The sequence below is a fragment of the Galendromus occidentalis genome, unplaced genomic scaffold (genome assembly GCF_000255335.2).
Source record: "Galendromus occidentalis unplaced genomic scaffold, Mocc_1.1 scf7180000075740, whole genome shotgun sequence".
In the NCBI taxonomy this organism is placed as follows: domain Eukaryota; kingdom Metazoa; phylum Arthropoda; class Arachnida; order Mesostigmata; family Phytoseiidae; genus Galendromus; species Galendromus occidentalis.
In genome coordinates, this window is record NW_003803730.1 from 232,174 (window position 1) to 246,438 (window position 14,265).

Here is a 14,265-nt window from a genome sequence, read left to right on the forward strand (position 1 = left end):
TCCTGTTCACTGAACTGTTCCTAAGCGAGCATAAGTTCATTCATGGCCCCGAACAAAAACACGCGACATAGTAAGCTCCTCCGATGAGGGAAAGGGCTTCGAGGCACGCTCCACCGAAGTCCGCCCGCTTTTCCGAGGACGCGAAATCGCAAGTTTCCTGTAGCGAACTTCTCGGAGGTCTCCCACTCCGTCTTCCTCCTCTTGCTGATGGGAAGTGTGGCGACTGTTCATTCCAGATTTTGTATACCTACGCTTCTGTCGCAACGAGGTAAGGGGAGTCGGTGGAAGTTATGGAAATGACTCGTGTCGATTGGGATCTCGAGTTCCTCGAGAATGAGCGAGCACTCCGGAAAATCCCCCTTATCCGGGAGAAGTGATTTACTTCGCCGTTGAAGGTCCTGGACGGCGTTTCCAGTGCCCTCGTTGACACTATACGAGAGCCACTAAAGTGCGAGGGTCCGTCAGAATGTGTGGCGAGCGTAATTAACGTTGAGGACTCGCACGAACTTTGTATTCATATGTCTGTCCGTGTGCCTCCCCTCTGACTCCGCTCGCGGCCCAACGGGGCTTCCGGGAGTTGGTAACTACGACCGGCTGAACACGGGGAGCTGGCTAGCTAGCTCGTTTGTGTTCCAAAAGACAGCGCTCCAGAGAATGGCGGACAGTTTGTTCGTCGCGGGAGGTTACAACGATCACCTACGCGGGGAACAACTCATCAACGCGCGTTCGTCTAAATCCTCAACTCCGTTCGACTGGTGGGGTTGCGCCCGATGGGAGACACTTAACTCACCGACTTCAACGTGGAGGTGATGAATGGGTCGACGCGATGCCATGATCGATGATTTCGCCTTGATTGACAGCTCGATTGGCCGATTCATAAATCAAATCACCGCCCGATCGACACGAGTTATTGTAAAAGTTCTACCGCTGCGGGAAACTATACGGAGACGGAATTCGCGCTCCTCTCCATCCTCACTGAGTGACGTCGAGAATGGGCGCTCCGAATCGTAGTGATAGATCTCATTGAATCGTCGAATGTGAATCCCTCACAATTCATTGCAATGAAAGGAGGAATCGTTTTGTTTGTCAAGCAGCTCACGCACGCGCATTGAAGCATCCGATGCGCCCTCTCTGCGGCTCTGGCGCGGGAGGGAAGCTCGACGAAAATTCCGAGCGCCAATTCAAAGCCGGGCAGATGTCTCGGGATGGTCCTCTCGAAAGGCTCGAGTTTTCCCAGGTCGGGTGTTCCTTTCTCTCAATCTGCGAGACGTTGTCCTCCGACCTCGAAATCTGCGCAGCGCTTTTGGAATTGAATTTCGTACTCCGAGAAAGTAGCGCCGCCGTCGCTGCCAAAAGACTGAAAAACGGAGCAGCCCACAACAAAACGATGGATGGAACAAAAGTATCATGCCCACGACTCGAGTTGCACTCATCGAAGCAGGCGGAATTCGTCGCATTTCTGCCTGCAATGCGTACCCCCACATTCCGGCGACTCGTTAATTGGGATCAAGGGATTAGCTTATTATTGTTCGAAGCGCTCCCGACGGGGGGTATCGAGTCGCTGGGAAAGAGCCGCGAACTTGACACTGACGACAATGAGTTGAAAGAACCGCGGGACAGCTGCCCTGAACGTGTTTAAGCTGTACCGCCGAACAACAAGCGATGTTCCGCCATTGGATTCGGAGGTCTCTTGGGACGAATTCAAACAAAGCTGCCGAGGGGTGCCTTTGACTTTTCGCGGAAAAACCGCGACAGGCCTATGAGGATTTGTCCGACTGAGTGAGCGGAAACGGCGGAAGAACGACATCGTTGACGCGGCGTCGCGCGGCGCCGACGCAACTCCATGCGAATTCCCTCTCCCCGAGGATTCCACGGGGAGACGGCTATGGAGTGACCGCTATTCGATTTTTGATCACGGGCAGAATCCCCGGAAAGAAACTTCCAATCGCTCAGTTCTTGCGTTGATTTCTCAGTAGTGGACCTTACAGCTTCTCTGCGGGGGAGGTCGCGTCTCTTCCACGGAGTTCTCTTCTCTTCTGAAACACTCTCAGACTTTGGCGTTTATGGAGCGGAGCGAGCGGGCGCGAGGAGTCGCGAGTATATTTTTTCGCAGTCTGTTGTTGAAAGCTTTGCGATTCCATGAGATGCGGGCGCGAGCCTTCCTCACCGCATCTAGTCGGGTTGCTCTATTCTTAACAGTTCCCTCGGCTGATGAGTCTCGGAGGAGAAGAAAGCACTCCCGCTCAAAGAATGAGCAGACGCCTAATCGAGAGTTGGGAAACGCGGCAAAAGATGCCGAAACCGAGCCATGGAAAATGCTGCATCCCGGTGAAGCACTGATTTTGAAGAATTCGACGCATGTGAGCTTGACTTGTCACTGATTGAGGGGCCAAAACGTCCTTCTTCGCCTCCACTGATTTCCCCCTATCGATCCCGATTTGGTCCTGCGAGGAATCGGCAGACTCTGCCGTAGAAGTTCCCACAATCAAGGTCGAATATTTCGGGCACAGCATATCGTTCGTCGGGGACTTCTTGCTTCGTGCAATTATTACACTGCGTTCCCCTCAATTACCCTGCGTGTCCCGTCAAGCCATTCAAGCGTCCTCTCGTTTATTCTCTATTTCTATCTATCTCCATCCGTACGAGTCGCCTTCCGACTTCCGGCACCATTTCCGGCCGAGAGAGGCAAAGCAGCCCGACAGCCGCTTGCCCGGTTGGCTGACCGGTCGTCTAGTCGGTCGACTCGTGAGCTGGCTATCCAGCTGTCTTCATCTCATAAGGAAGGGACGGGAGCGATGTCCGAACAATTGTTCGTGAATCGGTCGCTCCGGAAGAGAGTGGCATATTTCCGACTTGGCCATTGTTTACCGGGCATCCTACCGTACCATGATGGATTGTCCCGATAGCGATGGCGACGAGAATTCCGGGGAAGACTCCCCCGCGACTTGGAAGGACTTGGTCTCGCGCTAAAGATCCTGCGGGGGAAGGAATTATCATTGAAGATCCTTGCGCATCTCTGGGTTTCCTTGACAGGCTTCCAGTGAATCGGAGAGGAACCCGAAATCTTCCCTCGAGACGGAGTGCGGGAGCGATTCATCTCGGAGTGAGCACCAATCGAGCTCGTTCTGACTCCCGCTTGCGTGTATGTTCGTACATACAAGACGAGTCCCGTGCCTCCGCACGTTAGCACCCTTCCACGCTTCTCTCGTTTGGAAACGTCCGCTCCTTGAGGCGAATTATGCGAAGTATTTCACATTATCGCAAAATTCCAGCTGCGAAAGCTCACACCTGCTGTCTGCCAGTGATGGAGTGCCCTTGTTCCGTCGTTCGTTCGTCCGTCCGCTCGTTCGTAATACCGAGTATCTTATCTGGGAAGTGAAGTAGGGTGAAGAGCCGAGAGAGAATTGAGTGGTCAAATCAGACTGCTCGGAGTGAAAGACTGCGGAGTCAGAAGGGACTGCTGCAGCAGCGGCGGCTATCTCAAGCGCTTCCCGCTCCGACTGCCTGACTATCATTGTTCTTTTTTCCATTTCCTCGTTTGAGCTCGAGGTGGCGGCAGCATTAGTTTCAGCTCGAGCGAACAGATGTCGCTCTCCTCTTCCCTCGGTCCCTTAATTTCTCTCTGGGATTTTTCGCGCGACAGAAGATCTAGAGAGTGTTCGGATGGCTGTTGCAGTGTCCCTCCAGCGCCGAGTCTTATCGATCAGAGACGTTCGTATACATTCCCCAGCGCAGACTGTGGTCCGCGTGGACGCAGTGGTGGAAATACGGCGCGCCGCTTTCTCCGATGACGATTTCCATTCCTTCTAATTTCCACTCGGAACAATGCGGTCGGACAGTGAAACATCTGCAGGAATCCATCCTATCGGGATTCTCCCGAGTGTCATGGACACCTGATAATAACTGGAATTCGTTTATTTTCTCGGTGCTCCTCGTGAAACGGGAAGGCAGCCTTCATTTCATCGAATACTTATTATTTCGCGCAAGGAGGGTTCTCTCGACTGAAATACGAGTTCAGATAAGGGAGGTTGCCGCGTCTCTCGCCGCACCGCAAAAGCTACTACGTCGGTGTTGCGTCCGCCGCTACCGTCGTCGGCTTGTATAAAAAGCCACAAGCTGACGGATGAAGGCGACCATTTTATGCCCCATAAATTTGAACGCACGGACGGCGAGAGGCGTCCAACCACGGCAAGAGCGACCGGCAGGCCGGCCGTCCGCTTCCTCCATAGCCCAATCTCTAAACAGTCTGCTATCCTTGTTCCTGTCGAGCCGCCGGAGGGACGTAGACAAGTTTCTTACCCTCGCTACGAAAGTCAGCGTTGACAGCTCAGGTCCGCTTCGAGGGTACCTAATCTCAATTCCAATTTTTTGCTATCGAAAATCTAAGTTCCCCCGGATCATCCCAAGCAAGAACCGAATCAGGATGCAGTCATGTAATTCCGACGCTCCGCATTCTCCGGATCGGCTCGCGGTTGGAATGCAATGCGAAAGAAAAATATCGAAATTGGGAAATTACAAAGCGAAGATTCACCTCCGACCCCCGGCCCCGCTCCCGAACTGGACACAGCGAGGGGAATTCCGGAGGATCAGATTTGGGATGGATCATACCGGAAAAACGCAACAGTCCCATGATGCTTGGTTGCCGAGAGGAAAGGGTGTTTCGGTTGAGATATATAGGAATGGGTCGAGAACGGGCAGGCAAGCGAGTTGGCATAGCTACGGACCACGGAGGTCTACAGAGAACATCAAAGGAAAAATACGATGGCCGCTCTAATGGCAGTGGCTACCACCGCCACCGCGCACGAGTAGACGTTCGGAGAGGAAGCAAAGAGCTTCCACAGCCCGGGGGGGGGGTAGGAACGAGTTTGGCAGACGAGGAAAAGGGCGAAGAGAATGGACGAAAGACGTCGCCGCTGGATAACTTGATTATGGGGTGGGAAGAGTGGCCAACACTTCGAGAGAGTCTCGCAAGGAGGCGAAGGCTACTACGAGATTGAAACTGCGGAGTATTCGACTGCACCGTCGAGCGAACGTCCGCGGCCAATGGAAAGCGACTCGCTCCCGTATCCGTGGTGCGTTGTCGTTCACAGAATTACGCCGGTTGTTGGTTCGGGCCAAGCCACACAATTATTTTCCAAGCGCTCCCCTTGAAAGGAAAATCGCACGAGTAATGTTGAAGCGGAATCGTGAAACCTACCATCAGAGACAGACCTGGTCGCTGCGCTTCGTCTTAATCGGTCCAGGCAGCTCAGGACACGGGTCTCGAATCTCAGTTCTCTCCGCGGCGCATCGGCAAGCCGTCCGCCGCTCCTCTCCGTGAGGAAGCCTAGCTCAAGCTATTTGTTTCGGAATATCGCCTCCTTCTCGAAGCGGACGGGGATGTCCGCCAACCGATAGGGAAGCGGGCGCTCGGTTAGAATGAATTCACTCGCTCTCGCCCGAATCGATCGGTGGCAATGGGCGCACACAGCCGCAGGTCGGAAGAGGGCATTCATGGGAGCGCTGAATTATTTAGGCTGTGCGAACTATTGCTGTCAAACGGCGTTGAAGAGAGGATTTACGGTCGAAGTGGACTCGAGAGAGCTTACCCTCTCGCCGAGGTACGCTGGCTCGCCGCAGTTTCTATCCGCAATCTTCCAACGTTCTGCCGCCACCAGGAATTCATGCTCGCGTCCGACATCCGCTACGGAGGGTCGAGGAATAACTCGCTTGATGCGGGTTCTCGGTTTCGCTGTGGAGCGGTTCTGTTTTCGTCGAAATGACTCTCGCATCCCTACACGCGGCGCGTTAGTCTGCCCAATCTGGTCGATAGGTGCCTCGGAGTTTTCTTATCCGTCTGCAGTAAACAGCGACGCGAAGGCCCGAATGGAGTCGTCCAGGCTTCAATTGTCGCCACTCGATAAATTTCAGGCTCCATTATGATCCGGCTCGAAAAGTTAGCAATCGCAACAGGGCCCGCGAGAACTCCTCTGCTCTATCGGCACGCGCGGAATTTCGCTCATAGACTTAAAGTAGAACATGGATTCGAGTATCTCCCCACGAGATCACTAGGGAGAACGGGTGCACTCGTGGCTCTTCCGGTTTCCAGGTGAGTTGCCCGACCACGCGTAGAGAGAGAGCGAGCGAGTCACTCACTCGGGGAGAGGCTCCGGCTGACGGGCGCAGCGATTTCTACAAAGACGTAGTTTCGCACGATTTTTTGGAAAGTACATCAGAGCTCCGTCAGCAAGTCACGTAGCGTGACGAGTTGGATGGACTCACCGCCGTAGCAATGGCTGCCGGCGTCGAACGGCAACTCGTCGGCGATTTGCTCTGAGCTGATGTTCTGAATAAAAGAAACTCATCGACTTTCGGCCCTTGGTAGTCCTCCTCGCTCGAGCTAGGTTGTTGAGGAATACACGGACGGACTCGATGCTTTTCGGTATCATTTTATCGCCGAGAAGACATTTTGAGACCTGGAAGACTGGGCGGATACTTGCGCGACTACAGGCAACCTTCACTACGTTCGCCAGCCGAGGCTCGGAGCGAAGTGAAGACAGAAAGCTCGGCAAGACGATTTTTTTCTTGATTCGCGCATGTCCGACCACTTGCACGAACGCTTATGCTATTTTTGAGTCAGTGATCCATTCGAGTGGCTCCGAAGAGCTGCTTGCGGAGGAGGTCCTCATCCACCGATCCATTCGATTTCGCTCATTCCGCGCGGAGACGATTCCCGCAGCCTTGGAATCTTCTCCGGGTCGTGGTATCCGAATGCCGGCAGAGAAAATATCCGATACGTCACCATGATATACGTATATTGCATGCAAAGAGTCACTCTCTGCCCCCGTTCTGACAGTGATCAGATTCAATCGTTGACTCCTGAGGGAGAAGGAGCGTCGAGAACGGAGAAATGCCCTGAGCGTGCCATAGGTCATCCCTCTACTCTCGGTCCTTGACAGTCGGACGGCCCCGGTGAAGGAGCGGGCGGCAAGAAAGAGCGCTCGACGTTGCAACTGGTATTCGAAAGCTTCGTTGGGGGAATGAGAAAAGCCCAACGTCTTCGACTCAGAAAAATTTCGGCTCTTACGCTCGAAGCGCCCGACGGGGGAAGAAGAACGGCGGCTGCTACTGCGACCGCTCCGACCGCTGGCTCCGAGCGGCAGCCACCCGTCGCCCGCCCACTCGCGCGCCAACAAGCTACAGGGCCGGGGGGCGGCTGACGGCTGGGCTACAAACCCTATGAACGTAATAGCGCGAGAGAAATGGAGAAAGTTACTTTTCCGAAGGATTTCCATCTTGTGCCCATTCTTTCTATTCCTCGCCGACGTTTTTTCGGCGAGTATTTCCACCCTTCGAGGTCGGGGGCGTCATCGCTGTCGTTTTCGTCGCGCAGCGGGTCCTGCCGGAATTCCTTACCCCATCTTCTTTTCCCACGTCTCCACGACACAAGAGCACTCACCACTTCGGGCACTACGACGGCGACGGTGGTGGCGGGCGCAGAAGCGATGACAACGATGACGCTCAACGAAATAGAAGAAGACGAAGAAAAAGAGCAAAGAGCGCAAAACGCGAAGACAGCTCTCCAACTTCCCCATTCACGAAGGAGCCGACACCCGAGCTGCGTGTGTGCCAGACGCCACGGACGGCTTGAGACCACCGCCGCCACCACTCAAGATGCATCTCTGAATCTAAGTAAAGTATGCAAGAGGATGGCGGGATTTCCGATCGCGAACGCTCGTTCCTTTTCAGAAGGCCACGAGGTAAGAACAACGGAGCGAATGCCTTGTGCGCCGCATGAAATTGAGATCTCGGACATTCGCTGAAGGGGGTGCATAGTTCACCTCATCTTCACATGATGGCGATTCCGGCCTACTTTCAATCAATTTGCGGCAACGCGATTGATCCCGTTAGGGACCGAAGCTGATGATTCCATCCTTCAAGAAATTTCTGGAGCGTCGCGAAACAAGTCTCTGGACGGAGAAAATCCCGCTGAGAGATGCGGGGAATCCCGCATCCTCCTCGCGAATTTTATCGCATACTTGGAGTTTCATTTTTCGATTTTGCCACGAATGGGGGAGGGGGACTGCTATCAGCCCGATCCTAGCCGGGTCAATCGACAGACAGGATCTTCGACGAGAGAATGATCGTGTCCGCGGCACCACTCGAGGACCTGTTCCCCCACCACACCGCGGCTCCCATCTATGTGAGTTCTCTCGGAGTCCGGACCCCGAACCGATTCCAAACATAGGATTTCCTGGACTAAACGCAGTCTAAGGGCTTGGACGCGGGTAGTGATCGAGAGGAGGGTCGGACAAATGTCGTCGCGTAATAAATTGATTCGGCTCAAGGCTTTGCGGTGGATCCGAACAGTCTACAGAGGCATGTTGCCACGAACAAACATCTACATATTATAGCTCTCTGATCTACCCTTTATTTTCTATAAATAAATTATCTCAGATAAATCGAGAGACCGTTAGATATCCTCGAAAGTGAGCTGAGGGAATCGGAGTTTACTGAGGCGCGCGAACGTCCCTCCCATAATCACTCGTTAGTGTATCTCGTCCTTTTCCTCTCATTCTCCAAATACACAATTTCTCTTCATCAATATCCCTTCTCGAGCCTAACTCTCACGACAGGATGCAATCGGACGGAAACTTATTTGCGGGGTTTCGCGGGTCAGTCCCTCCAGCAGGATTCAAGATTGTTTGCCTCGTGGTGGAAGAGACGCTCGAAATAGCGGAGGCAACTTTGACGCCCCCATTTACCACCGCCACGAACCTCGGGATGAATGGAGGCCTCAGGGAGGATCGGAGCATGGACTCAAATGTCAGCGGACTGCCGCGTCGAGCTATCAACGGCCTGGAAACACCACGAGATATATAATCCTCTGAAGCGGCCCAAGTGCAGTCGCGCCAAAGTTGGCTTGCAAATCATATTTCATTTTTTGGCTACGCACGATGGAATCACGTCATGATTTCTGACGACCACTACAGAAAATAAGTTCGCCAAAAGTCCGAGTCAGAGATGTTTCCCGCATTGAGGAACAAGCGCCAGCGAAAGCTCCCGTGCAAGGACACAAGTCGGTCGACAACATTGGGGATTATGCGGATTAGGAATCGGGGAAATGTGGGGGAACGGGGGGCGACCCTTGTCGCAAGCATTCGGTCAAAGCAGGCATTAAATTTACAACTGTCACTGTCTGGGCATTCGCTTCCCGGAACCTCGAGCATATGGCTTGCGTCGACGCCTATTGTGCGGGGAGGAAAAAAGTCGATGTTCCATCGGAATGTTGCTTGGGATTGCAGATCCATCAACATTCCTCGTCTCAGATTCATCCCTTACGGTCAGCTCCACGGGAAGAGACAGCGAAGCAATCGATGACCTTCCTCTGTCCTTTGTCTGCCCCGACCGTGAACGGACGAGGGAAGCGCTTACTCCGTACGGAGAGCGGTGGACTACCGTCTCGATTCTGCGTGGCGCACATGACAGCAATCTCCTACTCTCTTCTGCAACTACTGCGACTATACCAACTGGAGTAGGCGTTCTACTCCTGCCTGCCGCTGGTTATATGTAAATGCGATGGAGGAACGGAGACGACCCCGCGGTTTAGCTCGCTTTATTTCGCGACGACGCAGACACCAACCGATTCCTCTCTCGTTTCGCTACGACAACTCGGCCTTGAGGAGTTGTATGTACAACTGCATGCCTGCCCGTCGGCTCCCGGTGCCGTTCAGAGGAACAGACTACAGCTGGTGGGACTGTAATCATCCGCTTGGGGACCATTCCCTCTTTTCTTCCCTCTCTCCCCGCACAGTGCAAACCGTCAAGACATCGACATAATGCAGAGAAGATGCAAATGCTCCGACAGCGACCTGGTGCATGGGGGAGCCGGTCAATACAGACGTGTCCGATACAGAATTTCTCATTCCCCGGGAAAGTGGAGCGTTTCCGCCTCCGGAAAACTTGCGAGCGAGGCCTTGGAGATCTCTTAGAAAGTGCCGGTAGCGAGTCCATCGTTCGTTCGACCGATCGGTTCGGAGAGGCGAGAGTGCGAGGTCGCAGACATGGGGACGAGGCTCTGCTCCAACGGACGTTATTATAGGACGCCTGTGGCTGACATATCCTAAACACAGCGTTCTATCATTAATACATGAGGCAGCAAGTGGGGTGATAAGGCTGTATGCGGCATTTACGAGCGGGGGAACGCCGCCGCGGCGACGCCGGCATCGATACGGCAATGATCTTCCGCGGTCTGTAGGACGAGTCTATCACCTCGACAGCATGGACACAGTGTTTCTCCTCTCGCTTCACACGTAATAGCGATGACGTCGTCGCGGACGCCCCGTACGTCTGGCGGTAGGATACCCTGCTAAACTGAATCGTTGGTCTTCTCACGGTTGTGATCAACCACTGAATCGTTTGGGTAAACGTCCTAACAAGCAAGCGAACGCGTTCGTTAGCGAGGAGACCTGTGCCCCTTGCCAGCGAATCCGGAATTGCTGCCGCGAATGAATGACAGAGTAAGATCCGAACGGATCCACGTCCGGAAAATCCGGTGGAATCATGCGAACGGTTAGATCAGAATCCGGGAGCTCCATCATTTCGGGTCGGAGAGGATTAGAAGTATCCGAAGTTCGTTCAGGTGCTTGAGCTCCGAGGAAAGCAACTGTTCGGATTAACATACGGAGAAGACTTCAGAAGGCTTTTGAACAGCTTTCGCGATCATGGAGATAGAGAACGAAGTTCGTCGAGCGACGACGGCTCGGCTCTAAGCAAACCGGCTCTCAAATTACTCGAATCTCGACTTATCTCACTCTCGTCGACGGGGAGCGAGCGACTCACATCGGTCGATATGGAGTCTTCCGGACCCGGGGAGACGGGTTCATCAAGCTCGGCACCGACAAGCGGGAGGACTGGCCAGCGAATCTGTTCGCCTTTTCTTGTTGGAGGGCGCCGTCTTCTCCGCGTTCAGATAACTGGGCACAGCGAAGCGGCAACCGAAAGAAAGGGTGGAGAGAGAGAGACTCGCGGCACACTATTGACCAAGCGGACATCCCTTGTCCATCTTAGTTCGGCATTCCGGCTGATGCCAGCCCAGTCGGGAGCACCTGCGCTCAGCGTCTGAGCTTCTTTCCCAGAGGAGCCGAATGGAAGTTCCCAACGGATTTTGGATAATGAGAGTTGGACGCCAACAGATTCAAAAGTTCCACGATGATTCGTCCGGGGAATTTGATTGGGGAGGCTGGAAGAGGGAAGCCGAGCCGTGAATTGGATAGATGAAGAAAATGAGGTTGAGTGGTGCTCATGAGTCATGACGGTCTGGCCGTGGGGAAAAATGCATTAAGCACGCCGGAGACTTCGGAGGCTGCAGGGAAGAATCGCCAAACGGCGGGATCATGTGGGAGACTGATGGATACACGCATGGGACTCGGTGGAGGCAACGGGTCCGTCTTAATATTGGGATCGTCCTGGGAAAAGGCTGCTGAGGAAGAGCACTGGCGGGGTTCGGAGCCTGGAGTCAGAATCGCGAGGTCCACAAGATGATTTGCCCTCCAAGTTTTCGCGATATAGCAGGAAAGATCCATCTCCTTCGAGCCCTTATCTTCATGTTTAAAACTCATCTACCATCAAGATTTAAGAATGAACAACGCACGCACTCCTCGCGCAAGCAAGTTTGCGAACGTTCCAACAAAAAGGCTGGAATTCGTGCCATCCCGTGTTCCCGCAAATGTTGCATTCCAAATGAAGATGTGATGAATAATTCCAATGTGGCAAGTCCACCGATGCTGGAGAATCCTATCCGACTTGAGCTTCCGGGACGGAGGCTTTTCGAGCAGCTCATGATCGAATCGATTAGCCATTGGTCGGGGCCAGCGAATCGTCAGCGTAGGTGGGGACATGAGACTTTCCGCGAGACAAGAGACGAAATCTCCGAAAATCGCAGTTGCTCGTATCTCTTAGCGATCGTGTCCTTGCTACTGATGTCGCGCGGCTCCCTCCCATGATGCTGACGTCGGAGAAACGTGGAGCTTCGACGTGTTGTTAGACTTTGATGGTTAGAGCAAGAGAAGACAAAAAACAAGAAAAGTTGAAAGGGGAGAAGTCCAAGAGAACAGCTGCTCAAGGAAGGGAGTGCCCGGAGCGGATCCCTTGTGGAACGACTTAATGAAATCTTTCCCTAGTTGCGTTGAGCGAACTCCGAAAACGAGGACCTCGCGTCAATGACGGCATCCCTAATAAGACTCGATTCCTTGCCCAACGTGTGTTCCGCCTGCCCTTCGCTTGAGCGGCGGCTTCCCTGAGATTTTCCATCGGCAACGGGGAGAATATAAATCCGCAATTTTCCCGATTTCGTGCTCCGCTGCTCGCAAAGCTCACCACAAATCCTGACGCATCCAGCTCCCCAGAGATCTTAGGCGTCCAAGTTGCCGAGTATCTATCGTTTCGCGAAACTTTCGAGTCTAGAGGTCAATGGGGGAAAATTCGATCATTTAGAATTCGAAGGATGGACGACGATCGCGCTCGAGAACGCGACCATGAAAAGATGGAGCATATCGGGAGACCTCGAGAGGGAACGGATAAACCCATCACCACCAAGAGCAACTCACGGGCTTGGCCCTAATCGCGGCTCAGGGTCCGCTTCGGAGCTCGCACTCGCTATGAGAGCAGTAAGAAACCGCATCCGAATTATGCTCCGGAAGCCAGGAGCTCTCACTCTCCTCAATGGGGATGCTGCGGAGAATCTAAGCATCAATTTATCACGAATTTCACTGAAAGAAGCTCCGAGTCTCTAGACCCCGAGCAAACCTACGAATATTCTCGCGCTGGCAATTTCTCTGAAGATTCCTTCTCCTCCGGACTATCTATCGAGTTGGGCTTGTGTCGGGGAAGCGCCAAAAACTATGTACATCGGGTGGGATGATTTAGCCTTTGCTGCGGAACGAGTGTATCGCTGGAATTGGCTTCATTGCCCGTCTGACGTCTGGGTAGCGGTCGCCGACTTTCTCACCCCCGCAACCATTCTGCTCGTTCGGCCGGCTCTCGCTGGTGAAAGGCGCTTTTGCTTGCCATCCAGTCGGTCGACTGCCCGTCAGTCTCGGCGTCGACTTGAAGCGCAGCCGGAGGACGAGAGGACTCACTCAGCGAGGAGAGAAAAAAATCGAGGGAGCGGCCACACGAGAGCCTCCATGGCGGAGCGGAAGTGGGAACGTCGAGACAAAGTCCGGAACAAGACGAGAGAGGAAATGCATCAACAGGACTCGGTGCCGCGCTCCTGGCGCTTCACATCTTTCACGTTTCCTTGAGGACGTGCCCAAACTTCTCGGCTGACGCGAGAATCGATACTATCTGATATTTCTCACAGGATATTTGTCAGTGAAGCGTCCTTCCACAGCGTGTCGGGCCAGAGGAGCTAACCGAGACCGTTCTCTCTCCTTGCAGATACTGATTCAGCGTTCGATGACTTCCCCGACAAGAAGAGACTTTCAGGTGAGAAAGTGTTTCGCGACCAGTAGACATCGTGTTCGACTTGTGGCCCAGTATACTGTGGCCCTGTGTAGCGACGAAAAAATAACTCACTTAGCCGCTGGCGGCGACGCCATGATCGAAGTAACAAACCAACCGAGCGAACCAGCGAGCAGGAGGGCGGTTGGACGAGCCAGCCTGCGAGCAGGCGGGCAACCAGGAGCGAACTCGAAGCCCACGGATGACCTGGCTTTTTACGGATCGACAGTTTGGAGAATAAATTCCTGGCCGACCCAATCTCCTCTCCGGACCGGGAATATATGGTCGCAGCCTCTCAGAAACAGCGACAACAAAGAATCGAGCACTTGAGGGCAGCCGCAGCTCCGGCGAGAGGATCTGACATCGGAACCCTCGTTCTTTGGGTTCCTCGCGCCCCGTCCCTCAGCGTTTCCGCACAGAGAGGCGGTTAGCCCGCAACGAATGCCTCCGACCGTCGCCGCTAACAATCCGATCGCGTGAGAACTCTGGGAGCTCTATAAGAAACACAGGGAGCATTTATTCGTGTTCTAGAACGATTTTTTCGGTCTGAGGTTGCAATGGAAGCCACGGCGAGAATGCCCACTGAGAGAAATCCGGTTTTCCGTGGGGCATCAAGTCTTCGGGGAATACTCCTGCAGAATGCAGATTCCCTTTGCATACGATCAAATTTTCTTCCTAGAGACGGACCACCTCCCGCACATACCTCGATTGGTCGCGGGACTGATTCAGCTCCGGCCGTGCCTAAAAACTAAAACAGCTCGTACGATTCCGATAGAGGGATGT

At 53.7% G+C, this 14,265-nt stretch overlaps 1 protein-coding gene across 1 annotated transcript in view; it reads left to right on the forward strand.

Annotated features, from left to right (window-relative positions):
* Positions 1-14,265, forward strand: part of mmd (disintegrin and metalloproteinase domain-containing protein mind-meld) — a 65,537-nt gene that overhangs the window by 34,243 nt on the left and 17,029 nt on the right. Inside the window, 1 exon segment of the mRNA XM_018641270.1 lies at positions 13,420-13,467. Within this exon segment, the coding sequence (XP_018496786.1) occupies positions 13,420-13,467 (48 nt within the window).